At 37.8% G+C, this 22,031-nt stretch overlaps 1 protein-coding gene across 1 annotated transcript in view; it reads left to right on the top strand.

The window, feature by feature from the left end:
- The window catches only part of PRUNE2 (prune homolog 2 with BCH domain), a 144,247-nt gene that overhangs the window by 32,500 nt on the left and 89,716 nt on the right, over window positions 1-22,031 (top strand). Inside the window, exons 3-6 of the mRNA XM_075527458.1 lie at window positions 431-633; window positions 1,961-2,124; window positions 10,061-10,213; window positions 12,778-12,872. Of these exons, the coding sequence (XP_075383573.1) occupies window positions 431-633; window positions 1,961-2,124; window positions 10,061-10,213; window positions 12,778-12,872 (615 nt within the window). The remainder of the gene's footprint in view (window positions 1-430; window positions 634-1,960; window positions 2,125-10,060; window positions 10,214-12,777; window positions 12,873-22,031) is intronic.

Here is a 22,031-nt window from a genome sequence, read left to right as displayed (position 1 = left end):
GAGTGGTCTTAACTCATTTGTTCCAAGTTGTTACAGACATCTTATTGTTAAGTCAATTAAAACGTACTGTAAGAACATTATTCTGGACGATTATGTTGTTATAATCAGAGGTGAGGTTTTTAAATAGAAACAATCTACATTTCTTTCCATACAAAAATTAATGATTGGGTACTAGGTGGCTTATTCAACAGCAGCAAAAAATCACCCCTGTGCATCATTTCTCCTTCCTAGTTTCCCAAGTGATTCTGTAGGAGGCAAACAGAGACAGAAGAAAAAAGCAAAAGACGTTTTTTAAAAAATTAAGTAAAAGGGGAAAAAAACAAACAGAAAATTCAGACTGTTTCTAATTGCTCACTCTGTTAAAATATCTTCCTAATAAAAAACAGGTCTTATTTTATGCAAGTCTGACAAATGCACACCTATGTTACAGGTCAGTCCTCCTGACGTTCTTTGCTTACCTGTGTTGAACATACCAAGAAGGGATTTTAGCTACTTCACAGAGACAAGATTTATATTGGAGGAGCTGAATATCCCGGAGTCATTCCATATCTTCCGAGATGAAATCAATTTGCACCAGCTGAATGCTGAAGGGAAGTTGTCTTTAACACTTGTAAACAGCAACATGCTGACAAGGTACTGCATTGTATGTACAACAAGATGGCTTACGTGGGTTTCAGCTGTTTTAAAAATTATATTTTACATTTTTTTATGCATTAATATTGGTATTGCTATGTTAACACAGACAAAAAAAGAAGGAAGTTAAAATGTATTTTGTCTCCCACCATGTCCAATAAATGTAACAAACTAAATAGTCATCTTTCCATCACTTTTAATGGAACCTTTCTTAGGGACCTTGTATTTTCACACAGCTTAGATTAGATATTTTAATTTAGTTTAAGTAGTCTGGAAGCTTCCTGTGACCAGTAAATAAGAGATTAGATTTTTTTCCTTTTTCTTAGTTAGCTTTCACTAAAGGCATTAAGACTCCCACACTGATTTGGAGATGGCCAGCACACTTGCACATGTACTGTTAAGATGGCTGCTAGATTATTGCAGTCCTTACAAACTACAGCATTTTTCTCAAAATGTCCTCAGTGCCAGAGGCTCAGAGTTGCTCTGTGGAAGATCATAGTCTATACCCATCCTTAGGAGGGAATATTTACAAGTCCATAGTGAATCTTTTATAGGGAGCCTCTTTATAATTGTCTGCCTGTCTTGCCCAGAGTGAAGGATGCTGTTTACTTCCAACTCTCTTTAGAACTTCATTTAAGATAAGTAACATCCTGTTGTGCTATGGCCTCATCCTACTCTGAGGGGTTTGTAGATTAGAATAAAAGTAGGGAAAATCTAAAATGAGAAATACGCGTAAATCTCATAGTTACTGATTCTTTAACTGCAGTCAGCTCAGTACATCATTCATTTTTTCAAAGTAAAAATTGTCCATAAGATTTTCTTTTTGTTTATTACTGTCCCTTCCTGTGTTTCTTCCTTCTAAAGAATTATGATTAGTGTTTTATATTATTAAATATAGTTTGGCTTTGTTATTGCTATTATAAGCAGAAACATAAAGTGTCTAAATACAAAATAAAGATCTTTTGTAAGTTCTCAAAATATTCAATGGGGAAAATCCCAAATCTCCCCTATATAACGAGTGATCTTTTCAGCACATGTAGAAATATTTTTTTCAGATTATTAATTTTTAAAGATTTTGATAATGGAAATGTAAACATTTAAGTCTCAGTACTTAGTGATGTATCAAACAATAAAACCACTGTGAACACTTCATTAAAAAAATTACAGCTTTAGGACTTGTGACATTCTTTGGCTTTATAGCAGACTTCAAGTAGCAATAACAATAGTGCTATAGTCCAGAATTTTATAAAATTTTTTGCACTGTTTTACTGGGTTGTCTAAGCAGCTAGAAAGAAAAATATATATAATTTTTAAATTTGCTTGATAGTGAGGATAAAAGTTTGGAATCAGCTGTTGTCAAAGTCATCAATCCAGATGAGCAATGTGACGGCAGCCTGGAGTTACAAGCGTCTTCTTCCTCTTTAGTAGTAAAAGAGATTCTTCAAGAGGCACCAGAGTTAATCACTCAGCAACTGGCTTATCTCCTCAGAGGTGAGAGATTACTCTTTATATTAAATACTGAAAGGTTTAATGGAGTGTTTCTGAATCTGCTCATGCAGAAAGAGTGTGATCCATTCTTTGGTTAACAATCCCTTTAAAGACCACGGGAAGCTTCATAAAAGAAGCAGGGAGTAAAGAGTTTGTTAAAGAGTAACATTATATTGAATATTAAAAATGTGCATTTAAAAATAGGCATGAGAGGTCTTTGCTGTATCACTAGACAAGAATATTAAATGGAGCTGTCGACTCACCAGCTGGGTAGCTGGAAAAGCTGTGCAGTTCGTCAATTCCAGGGGCTGTGCAGTGCCGCCAGTTCGGCTCTGCCTGCCTGTGGACAACAATATGGATTGGAATCTAATATTTACACGTTAAAGCTCTCCCGATGGCAGTACCTTTTTGTAGAATGATGTTTTAATGGCGTGATGTGAAACTTTTACTGTTTAAAAATGCTGTAACCAAATCTTCATTGCGCTCTCCTTTTCTTCTGTGTCATATACCCGGTAGAGTGCAAAGGATGGGGCTTCAACAGTCAGAAGTATTTTAATTTCTGTCTTTAGAGTTCATTGTTTGTATTAGTTTCGTCAGTTTGTTTGCTGCAGCAGAACTCTTCAACTGGAAATAAAACTGGGGTTGAAAAGAACTGGTTGCTGCTTTTAAGTTATTTACTGAATTTTAATAGTGTTTACTGAATTTTAAAGGTTTTAGGATTTAATTGATGTGCAACTGTTAAATGCCCTTTTAAGAAATTAATGTGGGCATGTTTAATGAGGATTATGAAAACTTGCCTACACTGAGATTTCAGAAGCTATTGGAGTCTTGGCTTGTCGTTGTACTCATCACTGTGATAACTAATGTAATGAGCACATTATGAGAAACTACAAAAGGTAATTTTTATTTTTTTATGTTTCCATAGGAGCATTAACACTAGCACAGCATTTAGCCTGCTCTTTTGGTGTCTTTCCATGCTAATAAGCACTAGTAAACCTGCCATGAAATATTTTTGTAAGCCCCACATTTCTGTTGAGTAGCTACCCAAGAATCTAGGCAAATGACCAAGCATAATAATTGATTTTGGAGGCAGAACCAAAAAAGGCTTTTGGGGATCTCTCGGGATACCTGTTTGGTGGTGGGAAGAGTCAGGAGGCAGTGCCCTGAATAATGAACAAGAACATAGTACATTCAAGTACTATGCATGGTTGTAAGTGTCTGCATGTTTTGGCTCTCTAGCCTGTATCCAAATTAAGATAAAGTGCTTTTATTAGAGAAATTTTAAAAGTGTTTGCATTAGAGATAGCACTTCCAGTTTTGAGGGAGATATTAGCTTAATTTTTTTTTTTAATTGATAACTTCATTTTAATTATTGTATTTGGTAGCGCACTGAGGAACTCAGTGGATATAGGATTCCCTGCATACCTTCTCTTGCATGGTGTGAGAAGTGATTGAGAAAGCCTAAACAACAAAACACAGCTGCACTTGTGACTCGATGCTTTTCTACTTCTCCCAGCAACGCAGTTTGTACGTATAGAAGGCTAAGCAATACAGTGTGTCCTCTTGTGGGTATCTTAAAATAGAAAAGGTTTTTGGTACTTTAGAACCTTCCATTGAAAATTCAGAAAAGTCAGTGAATCCCATTACTGGTTTTGAGAAGATAAAAAATAATCCTAGATATAAATGTATGTAGACAGCAGATCAAACTACAAGCAGTCTGAAAATAAAAGATCAAATACAACCTACCCAAGTCTAGCTTTGTGTTTCTCTCTATATATTATGGCCTTTTGTCAAAGTCCTTGCCCATAAAGTATAGCTTTTGAAATTTATCTCACTTGTGAGCATAGGAAATGAAGGGACCACATATCATGGTTGGGAAGGAGGGGTGGCTGCTTCGTTCTCACTACCAGTGAATGCATGAGTAGAGGCTTGCAGTATGGCCCCTCTCTCTGGTGGCACTCCATGGGCATAGAGCCACTGAAAAGGTCATACTGGGCTTTTCCCACTTTGTTATGTTACTTCCAATGTAAATCTGTATATTGTTAGTATGTATACATTTCAGGGGAAGTTCAGAACAGAAGGCCAAAGTGGAAGCCAAAGTGCTAAGAATTAGGATTTTATTTTCATAAAACAGCTGAGAGATCCTAATATCTGAGTCTCTGAGCTGGGAACTCATCTTTCATTTTGCTTTCCAGTGAGTATTTTGCTAGAAGTCTTGTAAGATAATACAAATATCTCATGTTTTAATAATTATCGCGTAGTGGCTATGACAGCTTCATTTGTTGCCTCTTTTTCAAACTTCTGTTTTCTCACAGTCTGTTAGCAATTTTTTTTATTTTAATAACAAAGGCAGATGTTTATAACCTGCCATATTTCAACTTTGAATAAACGTCACCTGCTCTTCTGTGTTTAAAAAAAAAAAAAAAGGTCAAGAGAAAAAGCTTTTTCTGTGAAACTGAGCATTATTGATTTAGGCAGTTTAATATTTAAGGACTTTTTTTTCAGCTGAATGCTTTCCTGGTATCTTTGACTCCCTGTCAGACATGCTATAAGTTAATTCTACCCTTGGGCTTTGAATAGAGCCTGCTTGGAGAGTCAGAGTGTTGTACAACCATATTTGCCTTAAGTTAGAGCTTGTGCTGTCCCTGGATTTGTGCCAGAAGCAAACAATTATAGAACCTGCCAGAGTCTTGAGCCTGTATTATTTTATTTCCCCAGAGATGTTTACAAGGGGACTGTTGCCAAACTCAAGATCCATTAAACTGCTGAATCATTAAATTTTCTGTTGCAGCCAGCTGGCAAGGATGTGATTCCAAGCACTCACTGTCAGGTACCTTGGGTCAGTGCACTCTCAAAAAAGCCTCCTTATGTTTATTTGTATAAGGCCTTGAAGGATGCCACAAGGTGCAGACTGCAACATGTAAATAGAGACAGATTTACAGCAAGAGCATCAGCAATTTTTTTTATGTGAATCTGCTTCTGCTAGATATGAGCTGCATAGCTGAGGTCTTTTCGTGCCCTGTTGGGGCAGTCTGACTTTCAGTAGAGAAGATTAGTTTGTTATTCTAGCCACCCAGACAAATGTTAAGAAATGCCCTTTTAAGGACTTTGGGATGATGCCAATTTTTTTTTTTTTTTGTTCTATCTTGTACATCGATCAGATGATTCCACATATTCCCTAATTGGTACATCCTTAGTATATACGCCAGAAAGAAAGGAGCATTTTGAACTGCACCAAACGCTGCACTTGTTTGGACTGATACTTGTGGTTTTATGTATGGAAACGGTTTTCTTGGAAGCAATGCTTCCCTCCCCCCTGCTTCCTCCCCCAAATTACATTTTATTCCAGCTTTGTGTCTTTCCTGTTAGTTACAATGAAGACGGCTTGCTTGGGTCCATTTTACAGTTTTGGTTTGTGGGGTTTTTTGGGGGTGGGGAATGTTGAAGTATACTTTCCATGAGGGACTGTTGGTTTTCCCCTTTTCCCTGTCCTTTATTTTTCCAGGTCATGGAACAAAACCTCGACAGGAGAAATGCCTATATTTTCATTGTACTGTTTCTCTCAGCCATAAACTTATAATTCAGGAGATGCTTGTGCTGTTCTTAATGTTTTCCCAAAACGACTTCTGCCTTCATTAGATCATGTTTAATATTAATGCACAGCAATTGCTTTTGGCAAAACTAGTGCTCCACTTCCAAACTGCTTTGCAAAAAAGAACAAAATGCACATTTTTTTTTAAGAGTCCTAGCCTATTTTCTAGTGACCTCTCCTTTGGAAAAAAATATCTGTAATGTACTGTGATGTACATAAGAAATAATATTGAATCTTGCATTACCTATTATATGTCTCTTTTTTCTGTGCTTGTCAGCAGACAGAGCAGCCTCCATTATGGTTTCAGAAACCCTGGGGGAGTTGCACCAGCACTCAGTAAAATCTGCAGGAGATTTCTGAGCCCATGTATCTCTTTTACAGCAGGTACTTACAAGAGAGCACATGGCTAAATGGACTACTGACCTTTGGTCAAGCAAAAGTACCTTGAGTGAACTGTTTTTCTACACTGCCTGCAATCTTAACCCTCACAGGGATGCTGAGGATGCCTGGGAGAGAAGACATGTGTGCCTTTCTTTCTTGCTGATGAGCATAGTATTAAAGAATGAAGGAAGACTAAATGTTGGTCTTAGGGCTTGCTGACACCCTGTTAATTTGAGAAGGATCCTTTTCTTGCTTTCATCCTGGTAGAAAAGTTTGCAATTGCAAGCACTACAGTATTGCTGTGACAAGGGGGAAAAATAGCCTTTTAAAAACCTTTCTAAGTGTCTGCCTATGATGAGGCATTATTTCAGGCTAACTGCATTTCATTCTTGTATTAAGTGATAAATCCCAACATTTCTAAGTTTTCTTTGCTCTTTGAAGATGTCACCCCTGATCAAAATTATGCAAAGGGATTGACCCTGAGATGAACTGAGCCGTGAAAGGTAAAGGCTTCCAGTTAGATGCTGCAGTACAGTGCATGTCTAAACACATTCTGATTTTATGACTTTACAGTAATGTCCTGCCAGATGTGAGATCAAATCCAAGATGGCCTTACTGTTGAAGAAACCGAGAATTTGTCACACATGTGAAAGCAAGAGACAAATGCACACTGCTAGCTGTAGAAATGCACGGTAGGCTGCCGTAGTATGTCCTAGGCAATCTTTCCATCCCTTTTGATTGGGGAACAGATAAATAATGTAAAAGTTTCATTCTACCAATTCACGTGTTTAGGAGAATTAAGCTAGTTTTATTGGCATGAGCAATGCTGCTGCAACATTATAGTAGAACTGCTTTGGTGTGAAAGAAATCCATGTATTATTTTAGCAAATAGATACTTAAGATGATTTTTGGTGCTGCATAGCTGCTGTGGTTCAGGCACTTGTTAAAACCACAGCCAGATACTGACCTGGCTGCTAGAACCTGTCTTGGTGTAACCACAGCTTTCTGCTGCCAGTTCTCCTATTTCCTGGAGTTGGAGAAATATGAAATTCTTCCTCTTCTTCATTCACCTCCTTTCCTGTCTGGCCTCCCAGTACACTTTTGCTTGGCTCTAGAAGGGCTGAGCTACATCAGGCCTGGAACTAGTCAGTTTAATTTGGTGTCCCAGCCCTGAATTTTATGGTAGAAACTGCCTGTACTGGATAGAAACATTACCTGTTTGAAATACTGACATAGAAAAGAGGTTAATTAAATAATCTGTTTCATTTTATCATAATAGTTTGGGAACTGTTTCTGTGAGGAAACAGGAAAAAATACTTTTTCTTAAATTCAGAGACTCAGAAACTGTCTTCATTTGACTGTTTCTGTATGGTAGAGCTTTTATTATGTTCTAGGAAGGACATAGTTCTGCATTTGTCTTATAGCTTAGTTGAAATCCAGGACTTACTGGATAAAAACTGTAGTGTAGTTTTTGCTCAATTCACAATCGTTTCTGTAATTAGGCTGGAGTGTTGTGGTATATGGAGCTAAAATGCATCAGAAGTTGCTGACTGGACAGCGAGCCCAGTACATAGTAGTTATTTCCGTATAATTAGGCAGACAACAAAGTTCACATCATGTTGACTTCAAAACTGATGAGCTTGATTGGATATACAACTCACATGTCTCGTTTTACTGCATTTTCCAGTATGTTTGTGTTAAGATTTTCTCTTCTTGGTCTTCCCCAAATACTTTCCCCCCAAAACACGTGCAGCTGTGGTAAAAGTTTGACACATTGTGTGTCTGAGGACCTATGCAGATGACAGACTGCCTAGCTCATCCTAGTGCTGCTGGGAGGCTGTACGGGATATGCTACAGCCTCCCTCCAGTAGGTAACTGTATGACGAATTTGAGCACGCATTGTAGGTCCAGTACTTTCTGCTGGAGTCTCCATTTCCTTTGTGTGTGCATGAGCAATTTCCCTGTCTGCTCCTGGAGGAAGAAAAAAAGGGTGCTGAAAAAGCAGAAGGTTGCTATTGCTAAAATAACTCATGCAGCCTGGTCCCTGAGCTCCCAGTTATCCAGGTGCAGTTCTGTGCTGACTGGGAGTGTGCTGTGAGCCGTCTGACTCATTCTGGTCACCGCCCTTCGCAAGGTATGGACAAGAAAATGTGTCACAGGCACTGTTACCTGGTTAGAGGGGGGAGCAACCAAGAGATATTGTTGGATGAATTATCCTGGAGGCTGCTGATTGAGAAACTTGCTTCATATAAAAGGGACTGGAAAAGCAGGCCTTGCTGACATATATAGATATCTTGGGTGCTTTATGTATCAGTTATTCACCTGTAGACTTCTGAAATCTGCTTGCTGTGGAGCCATGTTTTGTGTACCTAAACTTACAAATGTCAGTCTGGGTCAGTATACATGATTTTCATGCAGTCCGTATTTCTTTAATATTTTTAATACTATCAAGTAGGGCAGGAGCATTGTCTTAATGTGATGATAAGACTGACACAAAGAAAGGGACACTGAGAATTAAAAGAATATTGGCAGTTACAATATCTGTAACAGAAACACAGAATGGAATTTCATGTATGTGAATTTCTAGAAATTAATATCTGGTGGGGAACAGCTTTTGACTTCTTAAACATTACTTATTATTTAATCCACAAAGGATTTGTCTAATAAGGAGGTGTGTACTTAGCATGGCAAAATTGTTTTGTGTTGCAAGTGCTTTATGAATTTTGAAGAAATGCTTTTCGTTATTTTATGTGATGACAGTGTAGGAGAAAAACGGATACATACTGGATGTTTGGGTCCTAGTCAGTCTAGTGAGATTGAGGATGGCTGTGTCCAAGTTTTTCTTTTCCTTTCTTGGCTCTTTGCTAAAGCCTAAACATTTTGGCTTACAATAACTGTCTTACACAATTGTACTGATTCGCTCATTGACCTAGCATGATGCAATGCAATCATACACTTGTTTGAAATCCCTGTGCACAGTACAGTAATAAATAATTTCAATGCTGAAGTATAAGATTTTATTATCCTTAATTTAGTGTGAGTAACTGGAAGTGAAGGCTATCTTTGGATATATTAATAAATGGTATCCCAGTCTCCAGGGAATGAAAAGGTGACTTTAAACCTTGAACCATCAGGAATCTTTTACATCCAGAATGGAATATATGCAGCACATAGTTGTCTGAAAAGACATCAGACTCACCTCTGTATTATAAGAGCATACCAATTATGGCAAAGTTATTTATTGGATTAAGTTTCTCTTAAATTTTGAAATTTTGTTTGGCTGAATGTGCTGTGCTTTTTTGGTGTGCTCGTTGATGAGGAATTAGCCGGAATCAGTTACACCAAAATGACCAATGACTTTAAGATCATGTAGTCCAACCCCCTTGCCACATGCAGGGACATCTTTCACTAGATAAGGTTGCTTGAAGTCCCATCCAGCCTGACCTTGAACACTTCCAGGGATGGGGCATCCATAACTTCTCCAGGCATCCTGTTCTAGTGTCTTACCACTCTCATTGTAAATAACTTCTTCCTTATGTCCACCGTGGCAGTTCATTGACACGTCTGTAGAAGGAAGGTTGGCAACGTGGATTTACTGTGTCCAAGCATACCAACACTTGGTCTAATGCTTAGAGAGAGGAACAAGCCCTGGTGTCCCACTGCTTGCTAGTGGCCGTGCCACAGAGCTGTGTTAGACGTACAGGGCATGCTGCACACCGTGGCAGCACTGGGACCAGCCACTTAGCTGTAGCATAGGCCCTGACAAGCCACCCAGTTCAGATTTCAGAAACAGCCTTCATGTTAGGAGTGAAAAAGCTTTCAGTATATCTGATTTAGCGGAATCGTCAGTGGAAACAACCTCCAAGAAGGAAAGAGCTTGGATGGCGATACAGTAAACATTCTTGTTTCTGTAGTACCTCTTTGCTGTTTACAGGAGGCATTGATTTTTGTCTTTCAATGTTTCAGGAAGCATTCTCTTCAAGTGCATGTCTTTGGAGGCTGACAGAATTACAGAGCAGCAGGAGAAAGTACTGTCAATCCTCGAGGAAAAGTTTCCAGATCTTCCCCCACGAGAGGAAATTATCTCTGTTCTCCAGGAGACTCAGTTTAACCCACAAGGTAGTGCAACTTGCTTTTATTTTTCAGACCTTTTACAAATTTAGTTATGTAACTGTATCAGAATATATCGGCTCATTGTGCGTGGTGAAAATAGTTGCAACATGCTATCTTCATTGACAGTTACGTGTATTGTATTTAATTTTAAATTAAGTGGCTTACATTCTGAATCAGGGAATTGTGATTTCTGTTGAGGAACTACTGAACTCCTAAATAATCTTGTATTGCTTTTACAGGTAAAAACATTAATTTATTTCATATATTGCTTTTACAAGTGTATGCTAGTCAAGAATTCGTGTTGATGAAATATAGGGGTGTAATCAATGTGTCAGCCCATGCACAGAAATTGTGCTGCAATTGCCTACATGGTGTGGGAGTGGATTTTATCTTCTGAATCTTCCCAGATTTATCAAGGGCTGTGTACAGGTGAAGTGAATTTGAATTCAGACTAAGATTAAGGAAGCAGTGGGAAAATTGCAATTCTTTCATTTCTTTCTGCTAGAAATAGCTGAACACAGTTGTCGTTTTTTCAGTGATCAAAAATGGGAATGTTTGAACCCAAAATTTGGTGGCAGGCTTTTGAAGGGATGCTCTGAAAGCCTGAAGAAAATTGTTGCAGTAACTCTCACATTTTTTACTGTCATTTGCTACCAGGTTGTTGCCAAAGAGTGAGTACTGAATTACTGAGATATTTCTTTGTTAGACATATCAGGAATGCACAGAGTCCATGCAGACTCATAGTCTTTTTTTACCATTCTCTGTCCGCCCATCTGCAGAACCCTCTCATCTGAATTCAGACCATCAGCCTGAGACGGCAGCCCTAGCTGGTAGCTGAGGACAGAATTCGAGGTGCTGCTTCCTTTGCTCTTTCTTTCAGTGAGGTCGCAAGCTAAATTAGTTCAGGGCTATAAACCTTCACATAGTTCCCTGAAGTTCCTCCAGGCATCAGTCAGGAATCATAGTTCAGAAATGAGCTGAATGCAGCCTGGATTGGAGAGACCCGGGTGGCTTTTATGGAGCTCAGTTCTTAGTTCTGCCAGTTGCCTGGGAAGATGGTTTAGTAATGTTTTCATGTACTTGGCCCATGAAGTTTACACTAATACCCAATGCAAAACTTGGACAAGTAGATATGACAGATTCAGTCTGCGTGGCATTGGTTTCCAGTCATTTTTGTATGCCACATGAGAAGGGCGATGTCATACACTCTTTTTTTGTCTCATAGCTGCTGTTTGCTATGTATTACAAGGTACATATTTAGCATATATTCATGTGGCATTTGTATTAGTAAGGTGCTGTTGAGTTTCTGAAGTCCTTTGAAGGCACTAACCTCGGCTGAATATTTTACCTTATGTACCTGTTATTTCAGGCAGTATTAGGACAATTCAGCAAAAAAGTTCTCAGTTTCATGCAGAAATAATGATTTATTGGCCTGAATTAATGAATTTGTTTGTTATTTGAGGCACAGTGGGCTGTAGCCCACCAGAAAGTCTACAGGTTACCTATAAATATTTTTAAAAGGACAGACGCATAAATATAATAAATACATGAACATTAGCCAGTTCATCTTGTCATTAGATTGAATGCAGTAGCTGGACTCTATACAGGAACAGTAATGAGAAGATTCATTTCTTTGGCTTAAGTTGGTATTTGGCTTCCTTTTAAAAATCAGTCATGCAAATGCATTTTGGATGTTACGATGCTAAACTTTAAAAGTCTGTGGACATTTTAGTTGCCACCCGACACTGAAGTAAGTGGCTTGCAGCTTTCTTTATATAGACATTTGGCTATCATGCCTGTATTTTTGATCGTGTGCTATGACCATGTTCCTATACATGATATATATTTATTTAGAGAATCTTTACAGCATTTTAGACAGACATCTCCCATTAGAGAAACTTAGTCACGTGGATTTTCAGTACATTGTACTTCAACATATCAACATGTCTGGTTGCAGTGTGAAGCAATTCCAATCTTACACTGTTGTTTCTGATGGTAATATGTATTTCTATGGTACATAAACATCTAGTTGGTTCATTCAGCATTTGATATACGTAAGAAAAACCGTTGGTGTTGGTATCAATTTGTGAGGAAGGTCAGAAAGGTTGAATGACTTTGTGTTTACAGAATATCTTAAGTGCTTTGTTTCTGAATATTTTAGAAATACCATAGTATTCCACATGTGCTTTTCAATATATTACTCATTCCAGAAGTGTTTCATATTAGTGATTTCATATTAGACCATAGGAATGATCTAACTATACATTTATTATCAACTGGAATTTGGTTTGCTTAAAAAATGTGAGTGTTCACACAACTTCATTGCAGGAGACTTAATTTTTCATCCTTTGCTCCCCACCCCCCACTTTAAATCTCTTCCTTGCTTAAAAAAATCCCTCTAGAAACATTAAGCATTGAAATATTAATGTTGGTTTTAATTTTTTCATAGGGTGTCCTAAAATACAGAAGGCTCAACATTAAGGTCTAAGCTGTGTTTTTAATTTAGGTTACTGCATCTGGTCAGCTGTACATACTTGTATGTATTGAAATTCCTTTCTGTTCTCAAACAGGCGTAAGTATTGAGGAGGTTATGCTGAAGGATCTCAAGGAGATTTCAGATGGAGAAATCAAAGTAGCAATTAGCACTGTGTACATGACACTGGAGGTAAGAGGAAACCTAAACAACGTAGTTGGTAAACAGCCTTACTGCGTATGGAAACGGTTCTTTAACAAAGTTTTTGAGCTAGTTATTTTCTCAAGATTATATATGAGCAGAATTTTCAGTGATTTAATTAACTTTGAGAGAAGCAGTAGCTGTTTGTAGTCTGATTTACTTACATTATTATGCATCTGATTTTTCCTTCCTGTTAGTCTGTACCATGGTGTGTTAAAACAATGGCATCAGCAAATTGCAGCCTTTGCATGAATCGAAGGTGAGAAGTACTGTCATACTTCAGTAGGTAGTTACTAACTAGGATTTTGTCCTACCTTTCAGTTAGAGTATGGCCACTCTAACACTCTCTCAGCTTTTTGGGAGGAGAAGATATTCTTTTATGCTTTCTATAAACCTATCTTGAAACTGTGTAGTGAAGTGTGTCAATTGCCACATTGCCTAAATGAAAATGTTGGTAGAAAAAAAAGGACCTCAATGGGGCAAAAGTTCCTAAAATTTTGATCTTTTGGATCAAAATTATAGATTTGTCTTTATGAGTATCCCTGAGACAAGTGGCTGCTTGGATTTTCACTGAATCACAGAATCATATAGGTTGGAAAAGACCTTTAAGATCATCGAGTCCAACTGTAAACCTAACACTACCAGGAACACCACTACACCATGCCCATGAGCACCTCATCCAAACGTCTTTTAAATACTTCCAGGGATGGTGACTCCATCACTTCCCTGGGCAGCCTGTTCCAATGCTTGATAACCCTTTCAGTGAAGTAAAATTTCCTAATATCCAGTCTAAACCTCCCCTGGTGCAACTTGAGGCCATTGCCTCTCGTCCTGCCACTTGTTACCAGGGAGAAGAGACCAACCCCCACCTCTCTACAACCTCCTTTCCAGGTAGTTGTAGAGAGCGATAAGGTCTCCCCTCAGCCTCCTTTTCTCCAGGCTAAACAACCCCAGTTCCCTCAGCCGCTCCTCATAGGACTTGTGCTCCAGACTCTTCACCAGCTTCGTTGCCCTTCTCTGGACACGCTCCAGCACCTCAATGTCTCTCTTGTAGTGAGGGGCCCAAAACTGAACACAGTTTTATTTGAGGTGCGGCCTCACCAGTGCCAAGTACAGGGGCACGATCACTTCCCTAGTCCTGCTGGCCACGCTATTTCTGATACAAGCCAGGATGCCATTGGCCTTCTTGGCCACCTGGGCACACTGCTGGCTCATGTTCAGCTGTCTGTCAACCAACACTCCCAGGTCCTTCTCTGCCAGGCAGCTTTCCAGCCACTCTTTCCCAAGCCTGTAGCGTTGCATGGGGTTGCTGTGGCCCAAGTGCAGGACCTGGCACTTGGCCTTGTTGAACCCCATACAATTTATTTCTTGACTAGTCCCAAACATTTTGTAATTCCTTAGGGAAAACTCTTGTGTAGAATGTTTTGTATCATTATTTCAAGATGATTTGTGTTATGGATGGCAGTAGCTATTTACCTTGACCTGAAGTAGATATAAATCTTAGTGGCTATTATGTAAAAATATTAATTAAAAAATATTAATGTTTAGATCACTGAACAAGTATGACATGGAAGTATTACTTCTGATGGAAGTTTGCATACTGATATGCTGATTAATAATAAAACTAACTAGATTGAAGAAAATCTCAACAACAAAGAGACACTTTTACATAGTATATATTTGCAATTTACAATCTCACCATTTGCCTGAAGGTCACCCCATACAAAAGTATTTGACATGCTGTTGTGGTTTAACCCGGCAGGCAGCTAAACACCACACAGCCATTCGCTCACTCCCCCCTGCAGTGGGATGGGGGAGAGAATCAGAAAAAAAAAGGTAAAACTCATGGGTTGAGATAAAGACAATTTAATAGGACAGAAAAGGAAGGGAAAATAATAATAATAATGATAAAAGAATATTCAAAACAAGTGATGCACGATGCAATTGCTCACCACCTGCTGACCGATGCCCAGCCAGTTCCCAAGCAGCGGACCCCCGGCCAGGTTTTCCCTCAGCTTTATATACTGAGCATGACGCTGTATGGTATGGGATATCCCTTTGGTCAGTTGGGGTCAGCTGTCCCAGCCGTGTCCCCTCCCAACTTCTTGTGCACCCCCAGCCCACTCGCTGGCAGGGCAGTGCGAGAAGCAGAAAAGGCCTTGACGCTGTGTAAGCACTGCTCAGCAGCAACTAAAGCATCAGTGTGTTACCAATATTATTCTCATACTAAATCCAAAACACAGCACTATCCCAGCTACTAGAAAGAAAATTACCTCTATCCCAGCCGAAACCAGGACACATGCAAAAGAAGTTCTCATCTTCTACTTTTGCATTTTACTTTAATCAAAACTTTATTTTACCTCAAATGGTACTAAAAAAAAAAACAAACACTGGAATAGTTCTTCCCTGTGTATATCCTATGAGATTTCTTGCAACATGTCTTTTGTTATGCATTTTACAAAAAATAAAGTGCTTCTGTGGTTGAAGAAGTTTGTGGTGCAGTCCAGCTAATAATTTTGTATAGATTTCTGCTTGAATACTAAAATATACAAAGCAAATTGTGTAGCAAAGCTTCAAGAAATGTAGCAGAATCTGTTAGTTTCTTGGTTAGTTTCTCAATGTCAAGCAATTTTTACCAGCCACCAAACCTGCACTGCTTTATGAACCATAATTTTGCTTTGAAAATTATGCCAAGGTTGGGAGGAAAGGGGATGGGGAAAGAGTATTGTAAGATAAATCCCCAAAGGAGGAAATGGGATTTTAAAAAATTCTTTATAAAATCTTCCTCTTCTTTTGTTTTAAATCTTTGTCTTTTACTCTGTCAGTTTGAGTGAATGGTGGACACATAGGGCTAGTAATTAGGAACTAGCTTTAGCATTACCTTTTCTTTTTATTTATTTTCCTTTTAATCTTGTTTAATAGATTATGTAGAATGCAGGCCTTGCACTCCACAGACCTAAGCTCCAGCTAAATGTGGCTGAACTCATCTTTACTACTCTACATACTCAAATGAATCATAACCTAAAATGTGTCTTCCTTTTGGCCGCAACTCACAAATAGAATTTGGCAACAGTAGGTTTTCATAGTCCTAAAAGCAGGCAAATTTTCAAACTTTGTTCAGTGATTGTGTAACATTTGATGCTGACATACTTTGTTCAAGGAGTGTCCAGATCTGGTGGTCAAGCAATGTCTGTTTCATAATTGTTTTTCTTAGGACATATCTAGTGGCCATCATGGAGGAAAAAGGAGATTCAGTTGCATGTAAAAAGAACAAACTGATCAGTGTTTTACTGATGTTAGATGGTTTTTAATCCCAATCTGTTACGTAATTTTATTACTAGCATTTTTGATGGTATTTTTCTGGAAGTTACAGGTATCTCTCTTACTTTTTGCTCTCTGTTGTTCTGCTGTGAATAGTTTGTTTCAGAAAGTGCTAATTTTTCAGGGGTGTAACTGCTTTTTTTCTAGTTATAAATTTACAAAGTCACACTTTGTACTAAAAGGACTCTTAATTTCACAGTTGGGATGGAGATCAGTTTTGCGTTTGCTGCATTACTGCTCTTTGTTCAAACATTTTCTGAACTCCCTGATTTACAGTGCTTGACCAGCACAAGACCTTTTTTACTTGCTCTTATTAGAGCCAGGGATAATATGGTCTGCACGATGGTAAAGGAGATGGCTTATAAAAATGTTCTGTGCTAGTTACTTCACCCAGTATCAGAAACGTAATACATATAAGGGAATTATAGACAAAACTGTCCAGACCTGTCTGTCTGTTCAGTTTAGAATTCTGTTATGAACTCAGAATACAGAAACTTTAATGACTTCAGGATTTTCTCAGCAATAATAATGGTAATTTGTTATTCATCCTCAAAGTGTTCTACAGACATTACCTGATTAAATGTTAAAGGAACATGAAGAACAGGCTTGGCTTTGCTGCAGGTGTTAAATCTCCAATGTGTTTGCTTCTTCAGAAATCTCACAAGGTCAATGTTTTGGTTTTGGGTTTTTTTTTAAATCAAGAGGTATGCAAAAGTATCTTTCATTAAAGTGCTTTCTGTAGGCTTGATTATTTGCTTTGGTTCAATGGTCTACCATGTAGGTGACACCACTAAGAACGAAGATGATGATTGTATGATTATAGTTGGGTAGAGTAAGCTGTTCACAAGCATGCAGCCCCTGCTGCATTGGATGTGTATCATGAAGAGTGAAAGTGTTGCAGCTTAACACTCAAGCTCTCATTTCAGTCAGAGTTTCACAATAGTAAAGACAGAGATCAGTGAGTCTGATATTCTAACAAATGTCACACTTCAGTAGCACATACTCAGATGATTTTAAGCTTTCCTTATTTCCGGTTTTGTGGCAAGTTTTACAGATCTTTATTGAAAGTAGATTCTGAAAAAATACTCTGTTCTTGACAGGGTGGATGCTCTTTTTAGCAAAGTCTTGGCCTAGAGCTAAGTTCCTTTCCCTTCTCTATTGCTTCCTGTGTTAAATAAATAAATTGTTTCCTCAGTTTCCCCTCTTTAAATGAGGATATTAATATTTTATTTCATAAATGTACTGTGAATTTAAATTAATTGAAGCTTGTGTTATATATGTTGCTGTAAACCCTATTTTTATTAGTATTGATAAGGATTTCCTAGTATCTATGGGAATGTTTTCTAAGTTTTGTACTTTATAAGGAAGGAAATGATGGTAACTAATAAGTCATCAGTTGTAAGTTAATACACCTAATTATTTCTAGTACTATTGTATAGCAGTACTCAGACATGTAGGTACACTCCTGCTCTCCAGTTTCTCATGAAGAAAGGCATGAATGCAAAAATAGATCTCAGTGCTTTATTTGTATGTACATACTGGTATCAATCACCAGCGTGTGATTCACACCCATTGTGTGTTGGCTTACTAGTTGTCAACTGACTGATTTTTAAGTGTCTTGATAAAAGCAAATCTTTCAGATATTAAAGGTTGTGACAGTGTTGTCATTAGTGATAAAGGCAGGGAAGGCATTTCATGTGGATATGTTTAGGTTTCTGTAAGAGTCTATATGCAGCTTTGCGTTTCTTGAGACAACTACCTTTGGATCTGAGCTTCCTGGATTTAGGTGGCATTAAAGCTGTAAGTTGAAATCAGACCTATGTCTCCAGTGATTGACAGCCAGAGTGTATGCTAATTGGATTTCACATGCATAGCAGCATTTTTTCAGGAGAGTGACAGAAGAAAAGTGACAGTGCCCAGATCACAGTTATTTTTGTTGCCTTTGCTGGAAAGTTTCCCCAAGTCATAATAATGATTACTCATAGGATATTGTAGCAAAATTCAGTGCGTTACAGTTAATTTCTGTTACATTATGTTATACCCTGAGAGTATATTTTGCTTGTTCTCTGCTGGAATTCTCTTGGAAATGAGAAATATCTTCTCAATGTGACTTTTTGTGAAAGTCATTTTTTCCTGAGAAAGGAATGCTTCCTTTGTAAACTGAACTCTATTCTCTGCTTTAAGTCTAGTGCACCAGAAGAACAATCCAGGTTTCATGAGTGTTCAGTTTAGTTGAAATGGCTCATGATATTGTAGCTTAATAACAGGTTTGTTGGACTAAGTCCTTAATCTTTTGATTCAAGAAAATTTATTCTAACTGCTCACAGAACTTGCAGGAACTTAGAAAATCAAATTTCTCCAGGGAGAAGCAGGGCAGCCAGTTGAAAACAAGGCAAATAATAGTCTGTGATTGTCTGCTATTGACCATTACAGACAAGGGAATACGTGCGTTCTGAAGGCTGAATGATCTGTTGAGGTTCTTGGTCATGTTTCTGGCCATGGTATCTGAATACTTCATAAAGACAGTTTCCAGGTTGTAGGGGTTGTGTAATCTTTTAGTATTGTAAGGTTGGAGCCACCTCTATGGGGGTGCCAAACGAGGTTTAGAGAAACTGTCAGAGCCTCGATGGAGGCTGCAGTCACCAGTGCTGTTGCCCGAAGAAAGTGACCTGCAGGTTCATGCTGGCACAGTGAGCTTGACTGTCCCTAGGCAGCATCTAGTAGTCCAAACAAGTTGAGTTCTGGCTCTTGCCCGATGAGGGGAAGTTCTGGCTCTTGCAACAACTTTCCTCTTTGTGGCTCTGTGTCTCAGAGAAACTCACAGTGGCTGTTCCAGTGACAGTAACTTAGGAAATTTAGAAATGTTTGGGCACACAGTGGATCTGCTTCCTAATGAATAAATAGTCTAATCTCAGAGAGACGGTTTAATTTTTCAGGCTGTTTTGTACTAGTAGTATGGCATGCAACTATGTTACTAATTTGGACAATTTTATTTTTGTGTTATGAAGTGATGCTTTTAATACTTCCGTAAAGCAAATCAAGAATCTGTCTCAGCTGGAGCGTGTCAAACAAGTGCTAGGTAGACTATTGCACGCAGTTAAGTGAGATTACAACATGTTTGCTTGAAGGTTTGAACTTTTGTTGTCTGTCTGTAATGATTGGACCATAGTTATGTATTTGGGAACTTTTTTCTGGCAGTATAAATATAAACATATTTTAAATGGCACCAGATTGGTCCATGAATTTGTTTTTAATGCTAAAAACAAAACAAAAAGAAAACCCCAAGTAAACATGTTAACATTTAATCTTCCAGTAATGGAATTGGAAACAAAATTCTCAGCAACTTACAATAGCAACGCTGTTCAGAGATATTTTTCTGATGCCTGTTGTGAGAAGTTAGGGTATGTAAAATAAATGATGTATGGAGCTGTAGGAATGCGACTTTTGCAGACTACCTTATGTCTAAGGAACATTAAACATAGGGTTCTCGTTTAGCAAATAAATAACCATTCATTTCAATGGCTGCATAGTCTGGACTTTTGTGCATATTTTTGCAAAGATGAGAAGAGGCCATTAGGGATTTAATATAAAATAAATCGCCAAGGGGTCTTCTTGTAGTCCTAGTCTTTCTGCCACATGGTGTGTCACTAATGTGCATAAATGGGCTTAAATGAATTTGTTATCTGTATTGCATTTGCAGTATGTATATATTTATATATTATTTTTTAATTGTGTTTAAAAATAAAACATTAAATACATCATTTCCAAGAGCTGAAAACATACCATTTGTAAATAAATCAACCTTAATTAAGGTCTTAAAATGTCAATGTGTGAGATCTGCCTGTAGGAAAATGTATAACATACATAGTACACAAAGCTTGAACATACTTTCATTTGCTTTTTTAGAAGTATTAGCAGGGTTAAGTCATCACCTTATAGGACTGAGTAATGCAGCCAAACATGCATTAATGTAAATACCGTACGCATGTTTAAACGTCAGACTGCCGTGTTCTGGAGGACGGTAGCTGTTCTGTTGATGCCTCAGGTCAGCCGAAGTACCCCAGTTGTAATGAGTACAATCCGAGGTGTGGAGAGCTGAGGCAGACCTGCTGAATGAATTCCCTGTTGTAGTTAGTTACTCGTCTCTAAAGGTGTGAATGGAAACTGGTGGGGAGAACCTTAGACCGTTTTAAGTGCTTCCTAATTAACTATGTGAAATCAAATGGCAGCAAAACCGACATTGATTACCATGATTATCAGGATTGCTTATAGTTTTAAAATCAAGACCAGATCCCTTCCAGGAGATGATACGAGGGTGATATGAGCTAAAGTTCCCCTACTGAGTGAGATGTTTCTGCATGAAGTCATGTAGGATGTCAGGCAAGGTGTTCATTATGGTCCCTTGTGATGTGAGAAAAATGTAAACCTGTAAAACTAGCCAAGACCATTATATTTATCAATCAGTCCAATTCAGCCTGTGCTTAAAACATTAAATAATGATTTATTCAACTGTCATTTTTGCAAGGTGTATTTGATTATTTTATTCTATACTGCTTCATAACTCGTAGTAAACCAGAAGCATCAGAGATTTTGTACTTGCAGTATCTCTTTAAGAATGCACAAGGTGTACAGTGTTATTAGGTCTGCAATGGTATAAATGTAGGATTTCAGTTTAGTTCAGTGTCTAAAGAAATTTGATAGACTTTGTGTGTTATAATTTGTGTGACATCTGGTCTAAATTTGGCCCATGCTATTGTGTATGATTTTCCTTTACTGGTTTTGTTCAATCTTGGTTCAAAAGTTAATGAACGAAGTAAAATAACAACTATGAGAATTATTAAAGGAATAAGCATAGACATTAAGTTAATCTACTAACACTACAGTAAAAATGTGCTTGTGTTTACAAGTACATTGTTCAAGAAGATAAACTGTATTTTCTTTTGTATCATTTATGAAATGTGTTTAAATAAGATAGTTTCTTTATGAAATACAGCTGTATAATATGCACTATCTCTCAGCTAAATAAAATGCTATCATCTACAGTATCATTATTGGACTGCATTCCTGACTTCTACAAAGCTGACTAATTTATCATTTGTGTACTCTTCTAGTTCTTGTCAGTAGCATCTCGGCTCAGCTGCTCATGGGGCATAGACATTGACAGCGGGAGGTGCTGTTCTGAGAAATGTTCAGCATAAAAGGAGTTGTTTCTGTGAAATACAATATGCTTTTTAAAAATTTCAATGTAAAACTTAGCTTGGACATTTAATATTTTAAGATCTGGCCATAATGCTTGAGAATATAGGAACTGATAGTAGTTAGGGATAACAACAATATGAATATTACAGAAAAGTTAAATTTTATTTTCTGCTATTTAGTTTATGTTTTTTCTTTGCTATTTTGTGGGAAACAACTTAATTAGAATATTAAACTGTTGTTCCAAGATTACAATATAATTCCAGCTATAAGTAAAAGGACTTGTTTTGGGTTTTCTAGTGTTAGTGTTGCATTATGACAGAAGACAGCAATTCTGTCCACAGGAAGTGACAGAGAGATACTGGGTATTTCTAAGCAAATGTCTGTCTTGGTGGCTGCTTTGGTGTTTTTCATTTAGAAATTTTTAAAAAAGCCCACATTTAAAATCATGCAATATTTATTTAGAATAGTGATATTTTGATGCAGAAAACCAACAAAATATGTCTGCTGTGTCTTGAAATATTAACTTTGTTCCATCTGTTTGGCAAAGCATGTGCCTAAAACACCTTCTGAACTGGAATGTAAGTGAATGCTTGACACTTGTAAACATTACAATAGCCTGTGTTTTTAGAA

The sequence above is a fragment of the Mycteria americana genome, chromosome Z (assembly GCF_035582795.1).
Source record: "Mycteria americana isolate JAX WOST 10 ecotype Jacksonville Zoo and Gardens chromosome Z, USCA_MyAme_1.0, whole genome shotgun sequence".
Taxonomy (NCBI): domain Eukaryota; kingdom Metazoa; phylum Chordata; class Aves; order Ciconiiformes; family Ciconiidae; genus Mycteria; species Mycteria americana.
The sequence above is the reverse complement of the archived record's forward strand: the minus strand, read 5'-3'. Positions and strand labels throughout refer to the sequence as shown.